Source organism: Macaca nemestrina, chromosome X, assembly GCF_043159975.1.
Source record: "Macaca nemestrina isolate mMacNem1 chromosome X, mMacNem.hap1, whole genome shotgun sequence".
NCBI classification, from domain to species: Eukaryota; Metazoa; Chordata; class Mammalia; order Primates; family Cercopithecidae; genus Macaca; species Macaca nemestrina.
Window position 1 is genome coordinate 146,192,946 of NC_092145.1, and position 20,306 is coordinate 146,213,251.

The window sequence follows — 20,306 nt, forward strand, 5'->3', positions numbered from 1 at the left end:
ATATATACGTTATCTAGAACACAGTGGGCTACAAACACTCTTATGCAAATGTACTTATAATTATTATACTTACAAAAGCAAAAAAGAAAACGCTAAATATCTAAGATGGTGTAAAAGTTTGATCTCAGTTTTCTGTGTGTGCATGTGAGTGGGCTTGCCCATAAATGCACATAGAAAAAAAGACTGAAAGAAAATACATCGAAGTCTTAACAACAGTTATTTAATGGTTGGTTAACGTTAATCATGTTTTCTGTGTTTTCTATCTTTTCTATAACAAACATCTTAAAGTGTAATGTGCATGTGTACTCTGTACAGGGCATTGAAGGAGGCCCTGCAGTAACTGTACAATCACCACAGTGGAGCATCTGGTCAGGAATTGCAGTGTTTATAAATTAAAATGAGTATTTACATGAATGCACATGTATAAGTAACTATATGACCAATTTTTATTTTCCATGACTCACTTTTTATCCCATGTTTGTTTCACACCATCATCTACATAAGTTACATTTCCTCATGGTCACTTGAAAGCCAACCATGTTTAATAACAGCATAAGAAAAGTACATGGAGGAAGATAAACGTAATGGTGGCAAAAGGATAACCACCATGAGTTCAGAGCCAAGTATAAAATGATTTTTGATTATACTCTCTTTTGGTTTATCTGAGTTCCTGATTGCCTCTACATACAAAGATCACTGATCAGTGAACATTTATTTAGCAATAGTTTTGACCATTGATGCAGAATCATAACAGCTTTATAAAATGAATAACAAATTTATAAAAACTCAAACTCCCATTTTGAAGATAAATGACTACTCTTTTCATAGCAATGAACAGTTGGAGGCTAAATGTCTTATATTTTGACATTATATGCTTACAATTTGTCACCAGTATTTTAGCTGTCTATTAAATTGTAAAATATATGTTTGTACATCCTGAGGTTTAATGGCATGGCATGCAGTAATGGCAGTAGCTAATAACTAATAAGAAATAAGCAAATGACCTGTTTGGGAGGGGCGCGGAGTGGATTAAAAGTGCTATTAGGTAAAATTGATTTTTGATTATACAGATTTAAAAAGCTGTATTTCTGACATCGGTATTCCAATAGAAAAATAATACAGGTACATTATACTATTTGTTACTCTAGAAGATAAAAAAGTATTAGAGATATCTCTATTCCTTTCTCCATGACCATATAAAACCTAATGTTTATCTTTGGAGGCATTGGGACTTAATAAGTTGTGTAAATATTTCTCCAGTATTCAGCCCACCTCTATTATAACCACAGACCTCCTCCATATGTCATCTTATATTCTAGATATGGGAAATAATGTGGAACATGGTCTAACATTTCTCATTATGTCAAATTCAGCACAACCAAACATAAACTCAAGCCAGCAAAAATACGGGATTACATCTTTGTTATTTTCCTGAAATGCATTTTGGAGAGACTGCTCAACCAGTATGAGACAATGTACACTGAATCCTAAATTGAACTCATATTCTGGAAAACTGAAGCCAATGGCTCATTGTACTCAGTGGAATGGGGAAGCACACAAAGGCACACTTATGGGATGCTAGAGCATTTCAAAAGTGGGACATTTATCATTACTTAAGCAATATTTACAAATGCAGATGGCCTGCTTTTTATAAAAATAGATTACACAGCCACTTATGGATTATTATTTGAGGTGCTACAAAATGTCTATATGTCCCTGATATCGATCCCACACTCCTCTGTCACCATGCCACATTTCTAGGAATTTTCACCATTTTGGATGACTCTACTGTTCCTTCTCTAGGTAACTGTGTCACTCAAAAATAGTAGCATATCAGCCATTAAAGGAAATTAAGGCATAGCAATGTTTCATATATCAGATTGCTGCACCCTAATACTGTACATTAATTTCTTTCATATATTCATTGATATGGCTCTTCTGTGTAAATTTCCAGGAGCCTAATTCAAATTTTTATTACTATAAATGACTTCATTGAACATATGAATTGCAATAGTTTCACCAATAAATACTTGAAAATATGGCCTAAATTGCATCAGTCTTACTCCAATTCTTGCAAGCTTCATGGCTCATAAACAACTGAGGTCAAAAGCACTCAAGGGCTTTCTAGAATCTCTAAGCCATGTTTCTGCCTCTACTCATTTCTCTTCACTCTCAATACTAACTTCCCTTTCCTCTAAATGATATGATTTTGAGGGTTCCCCATGTTCCCAGATCCCCAATTCTCTCAAACTCAGCTTTTTGTCCTCTTATTGCATTCCTATCTATGACAGTGTCATAGAGTGGCCAACATTTCTGTCCTCACAGAACTCTCCAGCCCACAAGACCTTTGGGAACCTTTCATGTAATCTGTTATCAAGCAAGATTTCTTACCTTTGGCAGAGATGCCCTGGAGCCTGAACTCTGGGTGGTCATCGTTAAGACGGTGGTGATGCCCAGTGCGACCCTGGCAGGGGCTGCGTCCATGTTTATCCAAAAGGAAACCCAGGACAAAATTACTATAAGCAGGCTTGGGATATACATCTGGATCAAATAATATCCCATTTGGCGTTCCAGATGAAACTTGACCTCAATGCAGGTAAACTTTCCTAGAAGGAGTAAATGATCATTTAAAGTCCAGTCTGAATTTATATTTCCAATTCCGCTATCCCACGTTGTTTAAAAAAAAAAAAAAAAAAAAAAAAAAAGACTACTGCAGATGGATTTGGAAGATTGCACAAAATGTTCACCCTACATAACCAATTCAACTCTTCTCCAACTGAACCAGTAATAGAAATAATTACTGTGGAATAATAGTGATAATAATAGTGTGAGAATGTGTGATCTAAAGAGTCACTGGACCAAAACCATAAGGCATATTTAATTTTTAAAATCTGTGCTTGCTGCAGCTTGATTGTTTTAGACAGAGCTTCAGAATTTACAAGACTGACAGAAAATTACCAGTGGAAATAAAATATTCAAATTTTGTGTGGTTATAATATGTAATATATAGTATATTCTATTAATAGCATATACTATATGGCATATAATATGTAACACACGACATACACTGTATAATAGTTGAAGCCATTTCCTCCAAAGAAGTACAGTTTACATAAAACTACAAAGTATTTAAAGAACTGTGTATCTATCATTGTGTTATTAATGGCAAGAGAAAAATGTACATTTGTATAAGCCAGTGTATAATCTAGTCATTGTAAAAATTTCCTAGCCTTCTGGGTAATTGCTTCAGTACATTTAGCATATGCCTAGGAACTATGTACATTGTTTCTTTCCCTGTAAAAAGGAGGTCATATAAAGGCATTAAAACTTTTAACATTTAAGAGATAGATATTTCTACCTCTTCCCACTTTTTTTCTCCTTAATTGACTTGGAGTTAGAACCCCAGAAGGTAATTTTGCTTATTCCATACAGATTACAAGACATCGGGTTGAATCCTTGGTCAGAAAAAAAAAAATCCTTGGAATCAGGTTTTGGTTACTTCATAAGTATCACCGTTGGCTGCTGGAACAAGTGTGCATAAACTGTTTTCCCCAGCAAGGGACCTAGATCAGTTACTGGACAAACCATCATGTCTTGATTGTCTCTCCATGATCAACTTGCATGGTACTGAACACCATGGTTTTTCTTGGGAAAAACCATCAACTTTTCTGGACAGGTAAAATCTTCCAGAAAACAACAGATGCCTATTTGTTGCTACCACCTCAAGTTCTTCCTCCACCACCTGTCCCCCAACCCCATGTGTCTGTCAGTACTATTGATAACACATGACTTTAGAGCCAGCTGAATTCCTGCCAGCTGACTTTCATCCAAATTTCTATTACTATCTAGGACTGAAGAACACAACAGCTCTATTTCTGGGTTTACAAAGACCTGTGTTATTGTCCCTCTTTTCCACTAGGCACTAAGACAGTAAGGCAGAGGGTGCAAATTTACCTAAGCATCCAATGGCAAGAGCGGATGCCAGAAAGGAGCCAGAATTCATGTTTTCTGCACCACTAATGAGGTTTTCTACACCTTTCCCCAGACTCATTTGACAACAGATGGTCAGCTAGGGAACAGCAAAAGATCCTAAATCCTCTCTCCTTCTCTCTATGTTCTGGAGAAATTACCTCTTGTGTTTGCTGACCTATTCCAGAGAGTATGGGAATCTTATCTGTTGAGGGAGTTTTGAGTCAAATCAGGTCCATGCCACATAGGTCTATTTGCCTGGTAAATATGCAGCAATTAAAGTAACGAGATATATACGCCAAGCTGCAAATGGAGCTCACTTGTGTTTAACAGCTAAAAAACAAAAAAAAAAACAAAAAAAAAAACAAAAAAAAAACACTTACCAGTGTTGTAGTGCTTTGTGCAGTAGCCAAGTTCCTTCTCTTCTTTCAAAATAAACTGGGGCAGGGTCAATCCTTCAGCAACTTGCACTGGACCATCGCTTAACCACTCAAATATCAGGTCATTCATCGTGTACCCAACTGAGGTAAAGAAATCATAGTGAAAATTGAATATGGCTTTCCAAGAAAGCTTGAAAGTCTACCCATGTAAAGAAACAAACAAGGAAACCATCTAAAGCGGACATATGCTCAGTCAATTCAACAGCATTCTTAATAAAAGAGCTGCAATCATCACTACAACTCTGTGTCATTGGAGCCAAAGAAATTTAAGACAGAAAGCTACTTATGGGTGGATTTTTTTTTCTGTGTAATGAAAGAATGGAATCTAAAAAGTTTATTGATTTCTGCCTTTTTATTCACTAACTCTTTCTGAAGAACAAACAAGTAAACAAACATAAAAATCCTTTGAAGATTGTCTTTACTTGCAAGAGCTGAGGCTTTGGCAATTCAATAAGACAATCCAATCCACAGTGCCAGTCTTAGTACTTCAAATGAAAACCATTCTTTTTTTAAATGAGAATCAATTCATCACGGGCCTGCCTAAAACATTCCCATTGCAGACTTGGCCCTCCTCCTAGGGTCTATTAGCTTTGCATTCAGAAAGCTTATGTTAAAGTCCTTCTACTTTAGCAAATGGGGAAGACTATTGGCAGGTAACCTAAGAGGAAATTGTGGGATATGCAAATTAAGAATATTCATTTGTGCTAGTGTCTTGCTAAATGGGCCCACTCATCATAATTATTAATATGAAGTAAAACAGATTACCTATTATGAAAAATCATATTGTTATATGACTCAAATCATCCAAAATAAGATTGTTATCAGTTTGGTAATCCAAAGTTAGCTCTTAGTCTCCAGGCTCCTGCTAGCTAGGTCATCATCTGTCAATTGTTTCTGGATCTTTCTCTACCCTAGAAATGAAGCCTACTCTTCTTTCATGCACCATTTCTCTACCTTCTCCCTTTGTTTGTAATATTTGAACTTTTCAAATAAGAGTGATGAGGACAGGGGATGTTATGTGAGGTCTTGGCTGGTCAAAAACCTCAGCATGGTTTTTTTAAGTGTATGGATTCTTATTCTTATTTACTGCAAGATAGTGACTCACCAAAGCTACCCAGAAATCAATGGCAAGTTTAATTGTAATCTACTTTCCTGTTTCTTTATGTTGAAAAGGACTACCTTTTCAACATAAAGCCCCCCCCACCAAAAAAAAAGAAGAAGAACATTTAAAGCAAGGAGATACAAAGAGGCCCTATACAAGCACTGATGATCCTCAAAGAGAATGGCAAACCCTATCTGTATGGGTACACCTTGGAAACCTCCAGCAAATAGTACTCTAAGCTCACAAAATACCCCATGTTCTTGTCTGTTAAGCTTCTCGTTGGCCACCACAATAAAAGTTCTTGTCAGTCACCCTGAAGCCTCAGCATGGGGAAGACAGCAGAAGTAAAGAGGTAGGGATGAAGAAAGTAATAATGGGATAGAAAAGGAAAAAAAAATTATAATTCCCACCCTTCACATCCAAAGTTAGTGGTAAACATGATGTTTCTTTGATTTCATTATTCATGCCAGGACTGAGCTTATTTACTAATCCAAATTTTCTAAGCCTTGGATGAGCATCAGTTGACAGCTACGGCTACTGTTTTACAGAAAAAATAAAAGTGTTGGGTTGAGTCGGGAGATTTTGGAGCAGTAGAGAAAATAGAAAGAAGGAATCATTATGTAAGAAAATGTTTTTCTCAGCTTTCTTCTCAAGAGAAGGAGCGATAAGGAAAAAAGTATATAAGGCCTATTTTGAATCAGAAATTTTCATTTTATCTATGACAACTTCTTAAAGAGGTTTCATCATTTTGTTTATTTCTCTGGGATGTTTCAAGGAAAATCCATAGTGATTTTAAATGATCAGAATGAAACCAACCCTGTCACTACCTCTTTTTAAACAATAGATGTCTTTTTACACATATTATTTTTCTAAGCCAAGAAGTTAAAAGTATTTCCTTGCCCCTGCCTCATTAAATCTCCCAACATCCATGTAGGTCACGGGCACTTCTTATTCTCTGCATTTTACAAACAGAGAAACTGATCGACCAAGCCAGAAAGAAATTCATGTTTCTTAACTGAAAATCCTGTTACCTTGGAGGCATCAGCAACTTATGGTGACACATGTCAAAGATTTTAGTGGCATCAGGGTTAGGTAATAAAGGGGACAAAGTAGATGGGGGGTTTTCTACTTGCTTCACCATGCTTTTGTGTATCCACTGCTTATCTAAGAGAAATGCCTCTTATTCTAATTCCATCTCATCTCATGCTCCTCATTCTTACATCCTCCTCTGCCCAAGGTCGTTATGTCTTGTTCTCAAAGCAATTATCCCATCCTGCCAGAATTCCTTTTGGGGTGATGGTCTATACGGGCATAAGATGGAAAGAAACTCAATTTTCTGATTAAAGAGTGATTCACTATAAAAATTTAATGACTAATAATTTTAATTTTCCCAGGAGACATTTTCATTTCAATGAAAAGCTTACTAAATCAGGCTATTTTGCGGCGTGGGGGGGACAAAGGAAAGTTATTTGGCATTTTACTTTGAAAGGTTGTCTATGCTGTATTGATAATGAGATTTTGTATGACACACACACACTTTGGTTTGTCTTTCCATTAGGATGTTGGGGGTTGGTCAGTATATAGGGAATGAGTCATAAGGGTCCTTTCTCTTTAATTACATACTGAAAGAACCAGGTCATTGGTTAAAACAAGCAGGGAGTCATTTCAACAGTGGTGACTTACAACTCTCCAGCTGCATTGTACAGGTCTGGACATCCATCGGAAAGTTCTTCAAGTCCATGGGACAGGATAGGGTCAAGGTGAGTCTTAACAAACAAACAAAAATTAAAAACCATTTTTAAATCTATGAAGTCCACTTGTTGAGAAACAAACAAAAGACACTTGGCATTAAGCAAAGTGACATTGATTCAAATAATGAAATCTAAGCTCCAAATCAGGGCAGTGCTTTTTGTTTTCAAAATGAAGAACAGTCATTGATAATTTTTTAAAAATATTGTAGTATTTCACCATAACCTCTTACTCTATTTTTCATCTTCCAGCCTCTGATTCTCCCTCCTTCCCCAAAAATGGTGCTGTTCTCAGCTTTGTACTAGAATAAACAAGACCACTGAGATATAACTTAACAAGAACAATAGACTCTTACCCACACTAATGTCCAAAAGATATAAAGTTTATACTATTTTAGAATTATACCTTGGACTTTGCTTCAAGGACAGAAATGATGTAATAAGTGTAATTGATCATGGTAAGTGCTAGTTCTTCTTACATCAAATGGGCAAATGCTTAGCTCCACAGTCTTCTCATTTACTACATGGATAGGTTAACAGTATATTTTAGCATTTATTCTAGAATTTTGATAATTCTGGAGCAAGTAGTTCTTGAGCTAGAAAAACCCATTTAAAGATGATGGTTTATTTAATTAAGTCCCACGTATTTATCTTTGTTTTTATTGCATTTGTTTTTGGGTTCTCAGTCATGAAATCCTTGCCTAAGCCAATATCTAGAAGGGTTTTTCCAATGTTATCTTCTAGAATATTTATAGTTTTAGGTCTTAGATTTTAGTCCTTGATCCATCTTGAATTGATTTTTGTATAAGGTGAAAGATGAGGATCCAGTTTCATTCTCCTACATGTGGCTTGCCAATTATCCCAGCACCATTTGTTGAATAGGGTGTCCTCCTCCTACTTTATGTTTTTGTTTATTTTGCATGGCAAAAGGAACAGTCAGCATAGTAAACAGGCAACCCACAGAGTGGGAGGAAATCTTCACAATCTATACATCTGACAAAGGACTAATATCCAGAATCTACAATGAACTCAAACAAATTAGCAAAAAAAAAAAAAACAAACAATCCCATCAAAAACTGGGCTATGGACATGAATATTCTCAAAAGAAGATATACAAATGGACAACAAACATAAAAAATGCTCAACATCACTAATGATCAGGATAATGCAAATGAAAACCACAATGCAATATCACCTTACTCCTGCAAGAATGGCTATAATCAAAAATAAAAATAAAAAAAAATAGATGTTGGCATGGATGTGGTGAAAAGGGAACCTTTCTACAGGGAATGTAAACTAGTACAACCACTATGGAAAACAGTGTGGAGATTCCTTAAAGAAAGATAAGTAGAACTATTATTTGTTCCAGCAATCCCACTACTGGGTATCCACCCAGAGAAAAAGAAGTTATTATATGAAAAAGATATTTGCACACACATGTTTATAGCAGTACAATTCGCAATTGCAAAAATGTGGAACCAGCCCAAATGCCCATCAATCAACAAGTGGATAAAGAAACTGTGGTACATATATATGATGGAATACTACTCAGCCATAAAAAGGAATGAATTAATGTCATTCACAGCAACCTGGATGGGATTGGAGACCATTATTCTAAGTGAGGTAACTCAGGAATGGAAAACCAAATATCATATGTTCTCACTCATAAGTGGGAGCTAAGCTATGAGGATGCAAAGGCATAAGAATGACACAATGGACTTTGGGGATGCAAGGGGAAAGGGTGGGAGGGAGGTGAGGGATAAAAGATTACAAATTGGGTTCAGTGTATACTGCTCAGGTGCTGGGTGCACCAAAATCTCACAAATCACCACTAAAGAACTCAGTCAGGTAACCAAATGCCACCTTTCCCCCAAAAACCTATGGAAATAAAAAATTTAAAAAGAAAAAAAAAGGAAAAACAAACTACTCATTATCTTACAAAACAAACAAACAAACGATGGTTTGTACATAGTCTTCAGCTCTCTGCACCCAGTAAGGGTTACTCTGCTCCACTTTCCTCTTTCCTTAATTTTTTTTGAACTCCAGTCAGCTCTGGCTGATCCTTATATCAGGATATTCGTTGAGCTACCATCTCATTTCCACCATATCCCTTTTTAATCCTCAAGGGAATGATGCACACCTCTTGCTCTCCCATTTTTCTATATCTCCAAGATTCAAGGAAGGAAGTTAGGATTGAGAATTAGTAAATCTTGGTTCCCTTCCTAGCACTGCCTCTAACTATCTCTTCCCCCAAACAAGACCTTAAACTTGCTAAACATTTGTTTTGTCATCAACCAAATGATGAGGTAGGTAAGATGATGCTTATTCTCATTTGATCCCAATACTACAATCCCTATTTTTCTAAAGTTGACTGCTTCAAATTCTGTTCATCGTATCTCAAACACCTTTTATATCCAAAGACCCCACGAAATCTCACACTGTTGCCTAAACTCTCCTTTGCTGTCATGCTCATTCTTGCTCTGCCTTCCTGGTTCCTTTATCTTTCCTTTCTCTGCTTCATTTTTACAATCTAGCAAACGAAACAAAATTTAACACGTGTATTTTAAAGAAAGGAAAGGGTTGCGATTTGAAGTCATATTAGACAAAGAATCCATGCTGACAATCATCAAAATTATTAAAATATAATGATTGGAAAAATAAAGATATAAAACAGTGTAATGTGAAAACATGTTTTAAATCTTGGAAATAAACACACCATTATATTAAGATTAGATATTTTTGGTTAGTGGGATGATTCATATTTTGTTTTTATTCTTTATCTTGCATTATCTGAATTGAGAAGTATAAATTATTTGAAAATGTCCATAAAAACTATTTATAACAGCTTTCCCATCTTCATGTAATTAGATGTGCCTTTCTTCAAACAATAACTGAAAAGTAAAATTATAAAATTCCATTTTGTTCAGTAATTTTTTGCTATTATAATCATATGATTATTAAAAATTTGTCACAAACATATAGCATTTCACATTCATTGCTAAATAAATTAGCTACCTTCTGTGGGCTATTCTGAGAACCCAAACATGTCTCTAAAGGAAAAAACGTGGCTTATAGTTCTAAACAACTGACTTAAAAATAACATTTTAGGCAGGAAAAATTGTTGTCATTTATGGAGTTCGTGTGTAGATATAGGTATAGATATACAGATATTTAGTTTTTGTTTCCCAGCATAAAGACTTTATTTTTTTGAAAACACAATTTTGTGGAGATTAATGCCGTGAACTCTTTGAAATGAGGACAGAATAAAAGAACCAAAAAAAAGTAAAAAAGAAAAAAAACAGAACTGGCACCTTATTAAGGGTGAAAAAAATTCAAAAGGCTCCATGAGCTTAAAATTGTTAGTACCGTAATGAGAATCTATTTTTTTCTGTTTTTCAAAGAAGAAATAAATATTTTCATCATACAAAAATATGTTCATTCATAACTTGGCTATTATGAATAGCACTGCAAAAGGAAACAAAGCCTCAATTAGACAGAAGGACTAGATTTTTCTTTCTTGGAGATATATTGCATAGCATGGTGAAAATAGTAAATCATAACGCATTATATATTTCAGAATTGCTAAGAGAGTAAATTTCAAGTGTTCTCACCATAAAAAATAGTAAGTATTTGAGGGAATGGATATGCTAATTTGCTTGATTTAATAACTCCACATTCTATTGATAAATCATAACATCACTTTGTACCCCATAAACATATAAAACTATAATTTGTCAATTTTCAATTCAAAAACTTAAAATTAAAATTTTAAAAAATGTTCATTATATGAAAATAACTAGATGGTATGTGGATAATTGGTTTCAGTGAATCAAAACCAAAAAATCTGGAAATTTCATTATAGTTTTGAAAAGTTTACTTTTAAGAAATTAAAAATAATGATAATAATGAAAATGAACACACCTTAAAAGAGCATGTTAAGAACATCACAGAATTCAACTATATATTGCTTTGTTATTAGAAACAACCCAACTTTAATATTCCTAATCATAGGCTTGCTGAATTTGATGGTTTTGCAAAACGACCTTTTCACATTCCTTCAGGAAGCAGAGGTCTCACACACAATTATTGCTGCCTTTGGGGCAGATCTAACTATCCTAGAGGGGCTCCGCAGTTTGGGAGTCAAAACTATTAACAGCATGGGAGACCCCACTGAGATAAATTCCTAACAAGCAGGACCCTATCCCTGAATCTTGTCTCAGCTGAGAACTCAGTGTTTTTGTTTTTTTTTTTTTTTTTTTCTTCTTTGTTTTTCTAATTTCCTTTCTAGGAAGCTCACAGAGTTTAAGCTTTGTTCCCAAACTTATAAAACCAGTGAGTGACCAAAGTTAGATTTGAATACAGCTTTAACCGACATCAAATTCCCTTTATTATTTCCCACACTACCACATTTCACATTTCCTCCTTAGGAAAATAATCTGTCAGGCCGGGCGCGGTGGCTCAAGCCTGTAATCCCAGCACTTTGGGAGGCCGAGACGGGCGGATCACAAGGTCAGGAGATCGAGACCATCCTGGCTAACACGGTGAAACCCCGTCTCTACTAAAAAAATACAAAAAACTAGCCGGGCAAGGTGGCGGGCGCCTGTAGTCCCAGCTACTCGGGAGGCTGAGGCAGGAGAATGGCGTAAACCCGGGAGGCGGAGCTTGCAGTGAGCTGAGATCCGGCCACTGCACTCCAGCCTGGGTGATAGAGCGAGACTCCGTCTCAAAAAAAAAAAAAAAAAAAAAAAAAAAAAAAAAAAAAAAAGGAAAATAATCTGTCACCAATTTATTATCCTCCTTTGTCTATGAAGCCAGCAGAGTTGGTCATAGACACCTTAGTTGCCTTGTACCTGCTCAGGGATACCCCTTTCATTTTTCCTCAGACACCCAGAATTCTCATGGCCTGTTGTTTTAAAAACTCCTCCGGCCTCTCCCGGCAGCCCAGAAACCTGGGTGATAGACCTGGCTTACCCATAAAGAGCTATTTGATCTTGACTAAATCTCTGGGCCTCCCCCAACAAACATCCCCATCCTGCTCAACATCTCTGTGATTATAAACTATAAGTGAAGGCAACCAGCTTGAAGGATTTCCTCTTATAGGTAAATTTACCCTCTTGAATATGAGGAAAACTTTAAGTGCAAGGAACACTTCTTAAAATAGGAACTTCTTGGCAATCTGGGCAGATAGGTGAGACATCTATTGCTTCCACAGGGCTTTGTCATCCAATGTCCTAGAACACTATCCACTCTTTCACTGAGAACATAAGGAAGGCCTTCCTGTACCATGTTGATCCGTTGACTCTTTCCTCCCAGTTGTACCTTGAAATTTCTGAACCATGTGACATTCTAGTGTCAGGGAGATTTGACAGGATGCATCAAGTATCAAACAGGAGTGTCATCTTAACCCACCTAGACCTTAAGTGAAATTAGCCTGGGGGCAAGTTAGAAGTCAAGTTAAAAGTGCATCATTAATACAACCCACACATGGAGAGAGGGAGGGAAGATTAGGAAATCACTGGGATCAAAAACACTGCTAGGCTGGCTGACTGATCAAACATCTTTTAGTATAGTGGGTTTCAGTCTCTGGTAGGCATAAGCATTGTCTGATGGGCTTAGTCAGAATGCAGATTATCAGGCCCTCTTGATAAGCAGCCCAGGTTACACCAATGCTGGTGTCCTGGAGCACATTTTAAGGAGTACTACTTAAGCATATCCCAAGGGATGACTTTGATTTCTGTTAATGTGATAGACAAAAAGGTGAAGGTTTTAAGAAAGGGGTCTACAATTAGTAACAGTAGCACTCCTTTGGGAAATATTATTTCTTTTTTTTTCCCCCCTTTTGAGATGGAATCTCGCTCTGTCACCCAGGCTGGAGTGCAATGGGATGATCTCGACTCACTGCAACCTCCACCTCCCAGGTTCAAGCGATTCTCCTCCCTCAGCCTCTCGACATTAGGGTAGGACAGTTAGCCTCAAGTAGGCTGCTAAGTGATTGGACTAGGGGTAATGGTACAAGTTAGGGGTGATGATCATGGGCTTCAGTCACATTGGAGAGGTATACTGGTTAAGTCAGGGCAGTGAAGCCAAAATCAGTCCACTGGCAACCAAGAATGTGATAGATGTGGCTAGGAAACTGGGAGAGCTGCTAAGAGGGGTAGGAGGACAGTTTCTAGGTGAGATAGAGAAGAAGCCAAGACCATCATGCCTTTTAACACATGCCAGTATGCAAAGGCCAAAAGTAGGCAGTGAACTCTACTCAGGGTGATGGCAGCATATCAGGTTACTGTCTCTGATGTCTGGAAAATAGGCCACCAAGAAATTTCAAAAGAAGTTAGGGAGGTGGCTGCAACATGCGTTGAATGAACCACAACAAAAATTTTAGAAAATCTCATGGTACTGGTCATAAAGAACAGAGTACATGGGAAGACTAGCTCTAGGTCCTAGGGTGGAGGGATTGGTATTAAGCATGACTCCATCTGGGCTGTAATGTAGTATTATACATCCATTCAGCAATATTTTGGCAAGTATTTATTGGGCACCAGGCACCAGACACCTAAAATAAGACAGTGTGTCTCTTGAAGGAGATCACAACTTAATATCAGAATTGCAGATATATATCCTAATAGTTTCAATTTATTATTCAACTTTTCGAAGTTGTTTGCAACTCTCCCACTTAATCCTTCTGATGATGTGAATCAGACACACCTGAACAGAATCAAATAAAGGACCTTTAATCACTCCCTTGGGACCTAGATAAGCACTCTCAGTGATCAGGTAGAGCAGGTTATCTACTCTTACAGACCTGGATCCTTAGAGGGCCCTTTCGGTCTATCAGAGAAGCATGTCTTGATGCTCCTGAATCGAACCTGAGGTACCCACATGAGGATCTTTATTCACAGAAAACAAAAGGAATTGTCCAAGTCTGGTTAGGCAGGCAAGGAATGAAATTTTTTAACTTACCATTTCTGAAAGTTCTGTGACGAAATGGCTACTTTGAACTTACATCATGTAACGCATAGAGAGAGTCCTGCCTACTCCAGCCCTGAGCTTGTCACCTGGTCCAGGGGCAGCCACAGATGTGGCTGCACCTGGGAAGGCTTTCCTCCGAATCAAAGTTGGAAAAATTAATGGTGTACAAATTGTTGGGAGCTCCACAAAGGTCCCAATACATCCTTGCTCAAACACCTTCCAACTCTTAGCTGCTATATATAATAAATGGATAAACATTTAGCTAAAGGCTTCTTTGACTATTAAGATGCAAAGCTAGGAAGAGAAATGTGTTTCGAGTACTGTTACTCATTTCCTTCTTTGTGTAAATGAATTGATAGATTCCCAGATTCCCTATTGATATCTCCAAGGGCAGACTGTCATACTAAGAAAATCAAAGGGAAACATGAAACTAGATGAAAAACAGGGCTCAGAAAAATGTGGCTGGGCACCAGAGACACATCATTTTTTCAATATTGTCTAAGGCTGGACCTAAACCCCAGGTTGGTTCTGAGCTGTATGGTTAGACGCTTTCCTCTCCATTAATTCCAAATAGGCACTTTTGCTGTTTTTTCTTTTTCATTTTTTTTTTTTTCCTGTTGACCTTAGGATGTGGAGGAGATAAATGGCAACACTGCTTGGCTCATTAGCTGTTCTCCTCTCCCCTGACTAAAATCCCAGTGGCTGAGCAGGAAGGTCCATGTTTACCAAATATCATAAAGGCATCATAGAAAATACCCATATGCAATGAGCAATAGTAGCTGGGAAGGACAAAAATACAATATCTGCTCCCATCTGTGTGTGGTCCTTTCAGAAAGTGTGCACACATATGGTTGGCCCATGTTAATCAAGTCCAAATGTGGATTAGATTCAACTTGGAGAGCAACTGATAAATCTGCAGCTAAATTTTTCCCCAAATGCTTTGATATTTCCTGGATGAAAATGTTTTGGAGGTGTTGAATAGAAGAGGGATAAACTGAACACCATCAGAGGAAGGAGCTCAAATTACCAAAGATTTAAATAATCAATACTCCCCGACATCTTAGTTACATTTTACATTTCAAAGTCATTTCACATCTAGTATTTATTTATATATCCAAACATTGGTGAAGATAAAATGTAGCCTGCACATTAAAATAAATGAGAACTGCCTTTTTCATTGTCACTATGCGTCTAGTATTATATTTAATAGTGGCATTGAGGTGAAGAAAAAGAGAAAGTTACTGTACAATGTAGCAATTTTTAAAATGTTTTATTTTACTTTTTAAAAAAAGGGGAAAGAGAACATGTGTAAGCACGTTTATGAACTGCAGATATGGTTTTGAGAAAACCAAAGTAACCTCGTACCTGTTGACAACTGAGAGTAAAATTGTGTTACCTGGCTGGTATTTTGCTGCATTAAAAAGACTTCCATTGTGGTAACTGGTGGAGACTTACTGACCACTGTTTCTGGTGGCAAAGGTTGGAGAGAGAATGGAGTTCTGGTCAGATGATAGGATGGTCCATCCTTGACTGGATAACACTTTGAAACCAAGCATAATTCCTCAGTTTGCTTTTAACAAGCAGCTAAAGGGGAGCAACAGCATCAGCTAAACTATTATCTGAAAGTAGATGCAACTGTCACCTCTGTTATGAGCTACATGTCTCCCAAAAAGAGGAAACTCAAGGCAAGGAGAGTATCCATCTGCTTTGGACTAAGTGTGGAAAGTGAGTGGAGCCTGAATAGTACAAGTATGTCCATACATATGTGTTAAGGAAGGTAAGGGGCATTGTCACCCTTACTTACTCCCTTTTATCCTACAGCCAACTCAAGGATAATTAAGACATTCATTGAACATTTATTATGAATCTGGAACTGAGAAAAACTGCAGGTCAAAGAAAGGTTAAATGACTTTTTATGGTCACTTAGTAAAATTGGATTTGAATCCAAGTATTCCTGACCCTTAGAACTGACATTTGTCCCACCCCAATAGAATTCTGTCTTTAATCCCCTAGCGTACATTTTGCTTTCTATCCTTCATCTGACTGCTCAAGTTTAGCAAAATACCCATACTAAAATGAAACATCAAATAAAACCTTTGTTTTATTGTCATTTGAAATAACCAGTCAATCAGAAATGAGATGGTTTTGCTCTGAGAGTATGTCTCATGTGGAACTTCATATAATTGTATTCATACATGTACTTAATAATTTTCAGTGACTGTCCAATGATAAATATTGTATCCTCTTTGATACAGATGTTAGTTTGTAATTTTAAATGCCACAAGCGAGAAGAAACTTGTTGGAGAGACTGCTGAGACACGCAGATGGACACTTTTTTTTCCATTTTAAAATAAAGTACCTTTTCCTTTGGATTATGTGCTATGAGAATGCACTAAAGTAATTCATATGTTTCATAAGAGCCATGGTGATATTATGCATGTTTATTTTGGTATTAATGCAATCCAGGGAGCCTTACAAAAGTAGCAGTGTGGACCGGGTAGAAGCCCACATTAATGTAAGTTGAGCAGCCTCACCAGGACCTCTGGTTTTCCTTTGGCTTTCTGCCATGAGAAAGTTCAGGTGATGAGTAATAACAGCAGACTAACTCTTCAGCTCTGCTGGCTCAAATCTACATGATTCCTTTAGTCTAAATAGTCAGTCAATTATTTTCCCAGCCAACCATCTTTGTGTAATTGTCTAAAAGTATATAAACCCATGATTTATGAACATATTCTAAAATAATAATTCACAGATATTCCTGGTGATTGAATTAGAGGGTACAAGTGATCTAGTTTGCAACTGTAAAATTTCTCAGGGCACTTGGTACTGAGTATTTGTCGTCATGTAAACTATATGTTGAATTTTTCTTTTTTGGAGACAGAGTCTCACTTTGTCACCAAGGCTGTAGGGCAGTGGCATGATCTTGGCTCACTACAGCCTCGACTTCCTGGGCTCAAGCGATCCTCCTGCCTTAGCCCCCTAAGTAGCTGGGACTACAGGCACACACCACCAGGCCCAGCTAGTTTGTTTTTTTTTTTAATTTTTTGTAGGGATGGGATTTTGCCATGTTGCTCAGGCTTGTCTCCAACTCCTGAGCTAAAGTGATACACCCTCCTCAGCCTCCCAAGTGCTAAGATTGCAGGTGTGAGTCACTGTGCCCGGCCACGTTGAATATTTTAACGCTGCCTCTTAAATTACAGGTAGTCCAATCCTCCCTAACCTACTCCAAAATCAGGTTCCTCTTCTCAGGAGTTGTATATCTAATTGGGGAGAAAAGGGTTCAAAGATCCAAGTAGTTTAAGACAGGCATGTTGAAATTCTGAATCTCCTCTGCTGACTCAAGCCCTAAGGGACATGAAGAATGCACTCTTATTTACTCATCAGGAAAGTGTTTTGTGGTTTGGGAAGGAGAGGGAGGTTATTTTGAGTTAAAAACTTATAATAGTGCTAGAAGGAGCCTCACACTTGGTCTAAGTCCCTGGTTCAGTCTCATTTTATAGAGGAAACTGAGACCCAGAATGATAAACTTATGGGGCTGGAGAGGCTGTTCTATGATCCTGGGAGATATAGTAAATGATGAAAGGAAGTGTGGAGATCACAATGCCCTGAGCCATCTTCTCAGTATTCTGCTCTTTGTACCATTGACTGAAGAGCAAACTCTGATTAATGTTAATGAAATGGAAAGTTACCTCTAAATGGAAGAAAACCTACTGGTTGCTATGGCTAGTCCAGTCAGGTAAACAGTTAAGGATATGTGGTCATGCTAACTGCCATGTATTTCATTGATCAAGTCTCTCTTTTCCTCCAAACAAGCATAAGATCTTTAATGGTTAATACTGAGTGTCAACTTGATTGGATTGAAGGATGCGAAGTATTGTTCCTGGGTATGTCTATGAGGGTGTTGCCAAAAGAGATTAACATTTGAGTCAGTGGACTGGGAGAGGCAGACCCACCCTCAGTCTGGCTGGGCACCATCTAATCAGCTGCCAGCACGGCTAGAATAAAGCAGGCAGGAGAAGATGGAAGAACCGACTTGCTGAGTCTTCTGGTCTTCATCTTTCTCCTGTGCTGGATGTTTCCTGCCTTCGAACATCAGACTCCAAGTCTTCAGCTTTTGGACTCTTGGGCTCACACCAGTGGTTTGCCAGGGGCTCTTGGCCTTTGGTCACAGGCTAAAGGCTGCACTGTCGGCTTCCCTACTTTTGAGGTTTTGGGACTCAGACTGATCCACTGCTGACTTCCTTGCTCCTCAACTTGCAGACAGCCTATCATGGGACTTTACCTTGTGATGGTGTGAGTCAGTCAGTTCTCCTTAATAAACTCCCTTTCATAAACATATGTAACTTTTAGTTCTGTCCCTCTAGGGAACCCTGACTAATACAAGATCCTTACTCTGTTGTGTCTGAATCAATATTAGGTCCCATAGTGTTTGTGTATTTCTAACCTGAGCAGGAGCTCAACAAAGTTTTCCATACTTTATGAGAGTCTGTCATATATACAACACACTTTCTGGACCTTCACACTTCCACCCTCAGCCATGTTGCTCAGGCTGTAAAGGGCCTCTCTCCAAAAATAGCCCCTCCACACCACAGCTCCTGCTGAATCCACTAGCATATGTGCATGCCCGCGCTTCCCACCCTCCCAACCTTGCTCGCCTCTAGGAAGAATGGAATCATTGTGGTTTCCATGGCATTTCCAAGCACTTCTCTGAAGACTGCTTAATTCTGATGTGGGCGCTTATGTTACAGACATTAATTACTTCATTAAGTCAAGTTACAATACTAATGAGGATTTGGACACAGAGTTAGAAAATGAGAATGTAATTTTGCCTGGATTATAGAACATAAGGATAAATAATGGTCCAAATATGCACAGGAAAAGAAATCATAGTTTTTCATAGCTGCCTTCTAATAGAAAATGTGGGCTTACATGTCTCATCAAAATTGAGAGTAAGGTAATCAAAGCAACACCACTGGTAACATTTAAGGCAGGTCTCAGTTCATTGTGCATTTTATTTTTGGCTCTGACATCTAAGTAGAGAATGTCCTTATTCCCTATGCCATAAAAAAATTTATAACTAAAGTTAGAATCTTTTGAAGTTCTTGCATCAGACTATAGGATCAGTCAAGGATGGGAGGCCATGTGAGAAAAGCGAGCCTTCTATGTATGTGGGTAGAGTTGGTCATTAGACAAGATTGTTTGGAGGAACACCGTTGGATGTCTGTCTAGAAATCTGCACTGTACCTACTCTCAGTGGTGCCTGTAATCTATCATCAGAGGGAAAAGTATGCCAATCCCCAAGGGTTCTCTATTACAACTCCAGTACTACTGGGAAGGCAGAATACTGAATTATCAACACCCAGAATTGCAAATAGAATCAAAAGGGATTAACAAGCAAATCACCTCCAGTGCCATAAAGGAATAAGTTTTAGGTCAGATAAAGGTTGATGATGAGGTGAACAGATGCTTTGGTGATATGGGGTGCTATTGTTAAGGGGCAATTTTATAATTATTTATGGTTTATCAGAGGGTAGCATGAGGCCCCCAGATAACTGGTCAGTTTAATAACACACTGAAAGCAAACAATATTTTCTTAATAACTTCACCTTTAGGTATACCCATTCTGGAGGCATGCAGTAAATCTGGAAACAAAGCTCTTAACAGTTGGAGGGTCATAGCTTCTTTAATAAAGATAAGGACCTCTTCCTCTAAACAAACAAACAAAAACTAGCTTAAATAACCTAATGCACAAAATATGCGTGTGTGTGTGTGTGTGTATACATATATATATATATATATATATATATATATAGAGAGAGAGAGAGAGAGAGAGAGAGAGAGAGAGAGAGAGAGAGTGTCTCACTCTTCGCCCAGGCTGGAGTGCAGTGGTGTGATCTCTGCTCACTGCAGCCTCCACCTCCTGGGTTCCAGTGATTCTCCTGCCTCAGCCTCCTGAGTAGCTGGGACTACAGGTGCCCGCCACCATGCCCGGCTAATTTTTGTACTTTTTTTTTTTTAGTAGAGATGGGGTTTCACCATGTTGGCCAGGATGGTCTCCATCTCCTGACTTCGTGATCC

General features: G+C 37.8%; 1 protein-coding gene across 4 annotated transcripts in view; it reads right to left on the reverse strand.

The window, feature by feature from the left end:
- LOC105478147 (glycine receptor alpha 2) overlaps positions 1–20,306 on the reverse strand; it is a 231,476-nt gene that overhangs the window by 144,647 nt on the left and 66,523 nt on the right. For all 4 annotated transcript variants that reach the window (XM_011735169.2, XM_011735171.3, XM_011735168.2 and 1 more), the window contains 3 exons: positions 7,195–7,277; positions 4,353–4,490; positions 2,392–2,606 (listed from right to left, as the gene is read on the reverse strand). In XM_011735169.2, coding sequence (XP_011733471.1) covers positions 2,392–2,606; positions 4,353–4,490; positions 7,195–7,277 — 436 coding nt within the window. The remainder of the gene's footprint in view (positions 1–2,391; positions 2,607–4,352; positions 4,491–7,194; positions 7,278–20,306) is intronic.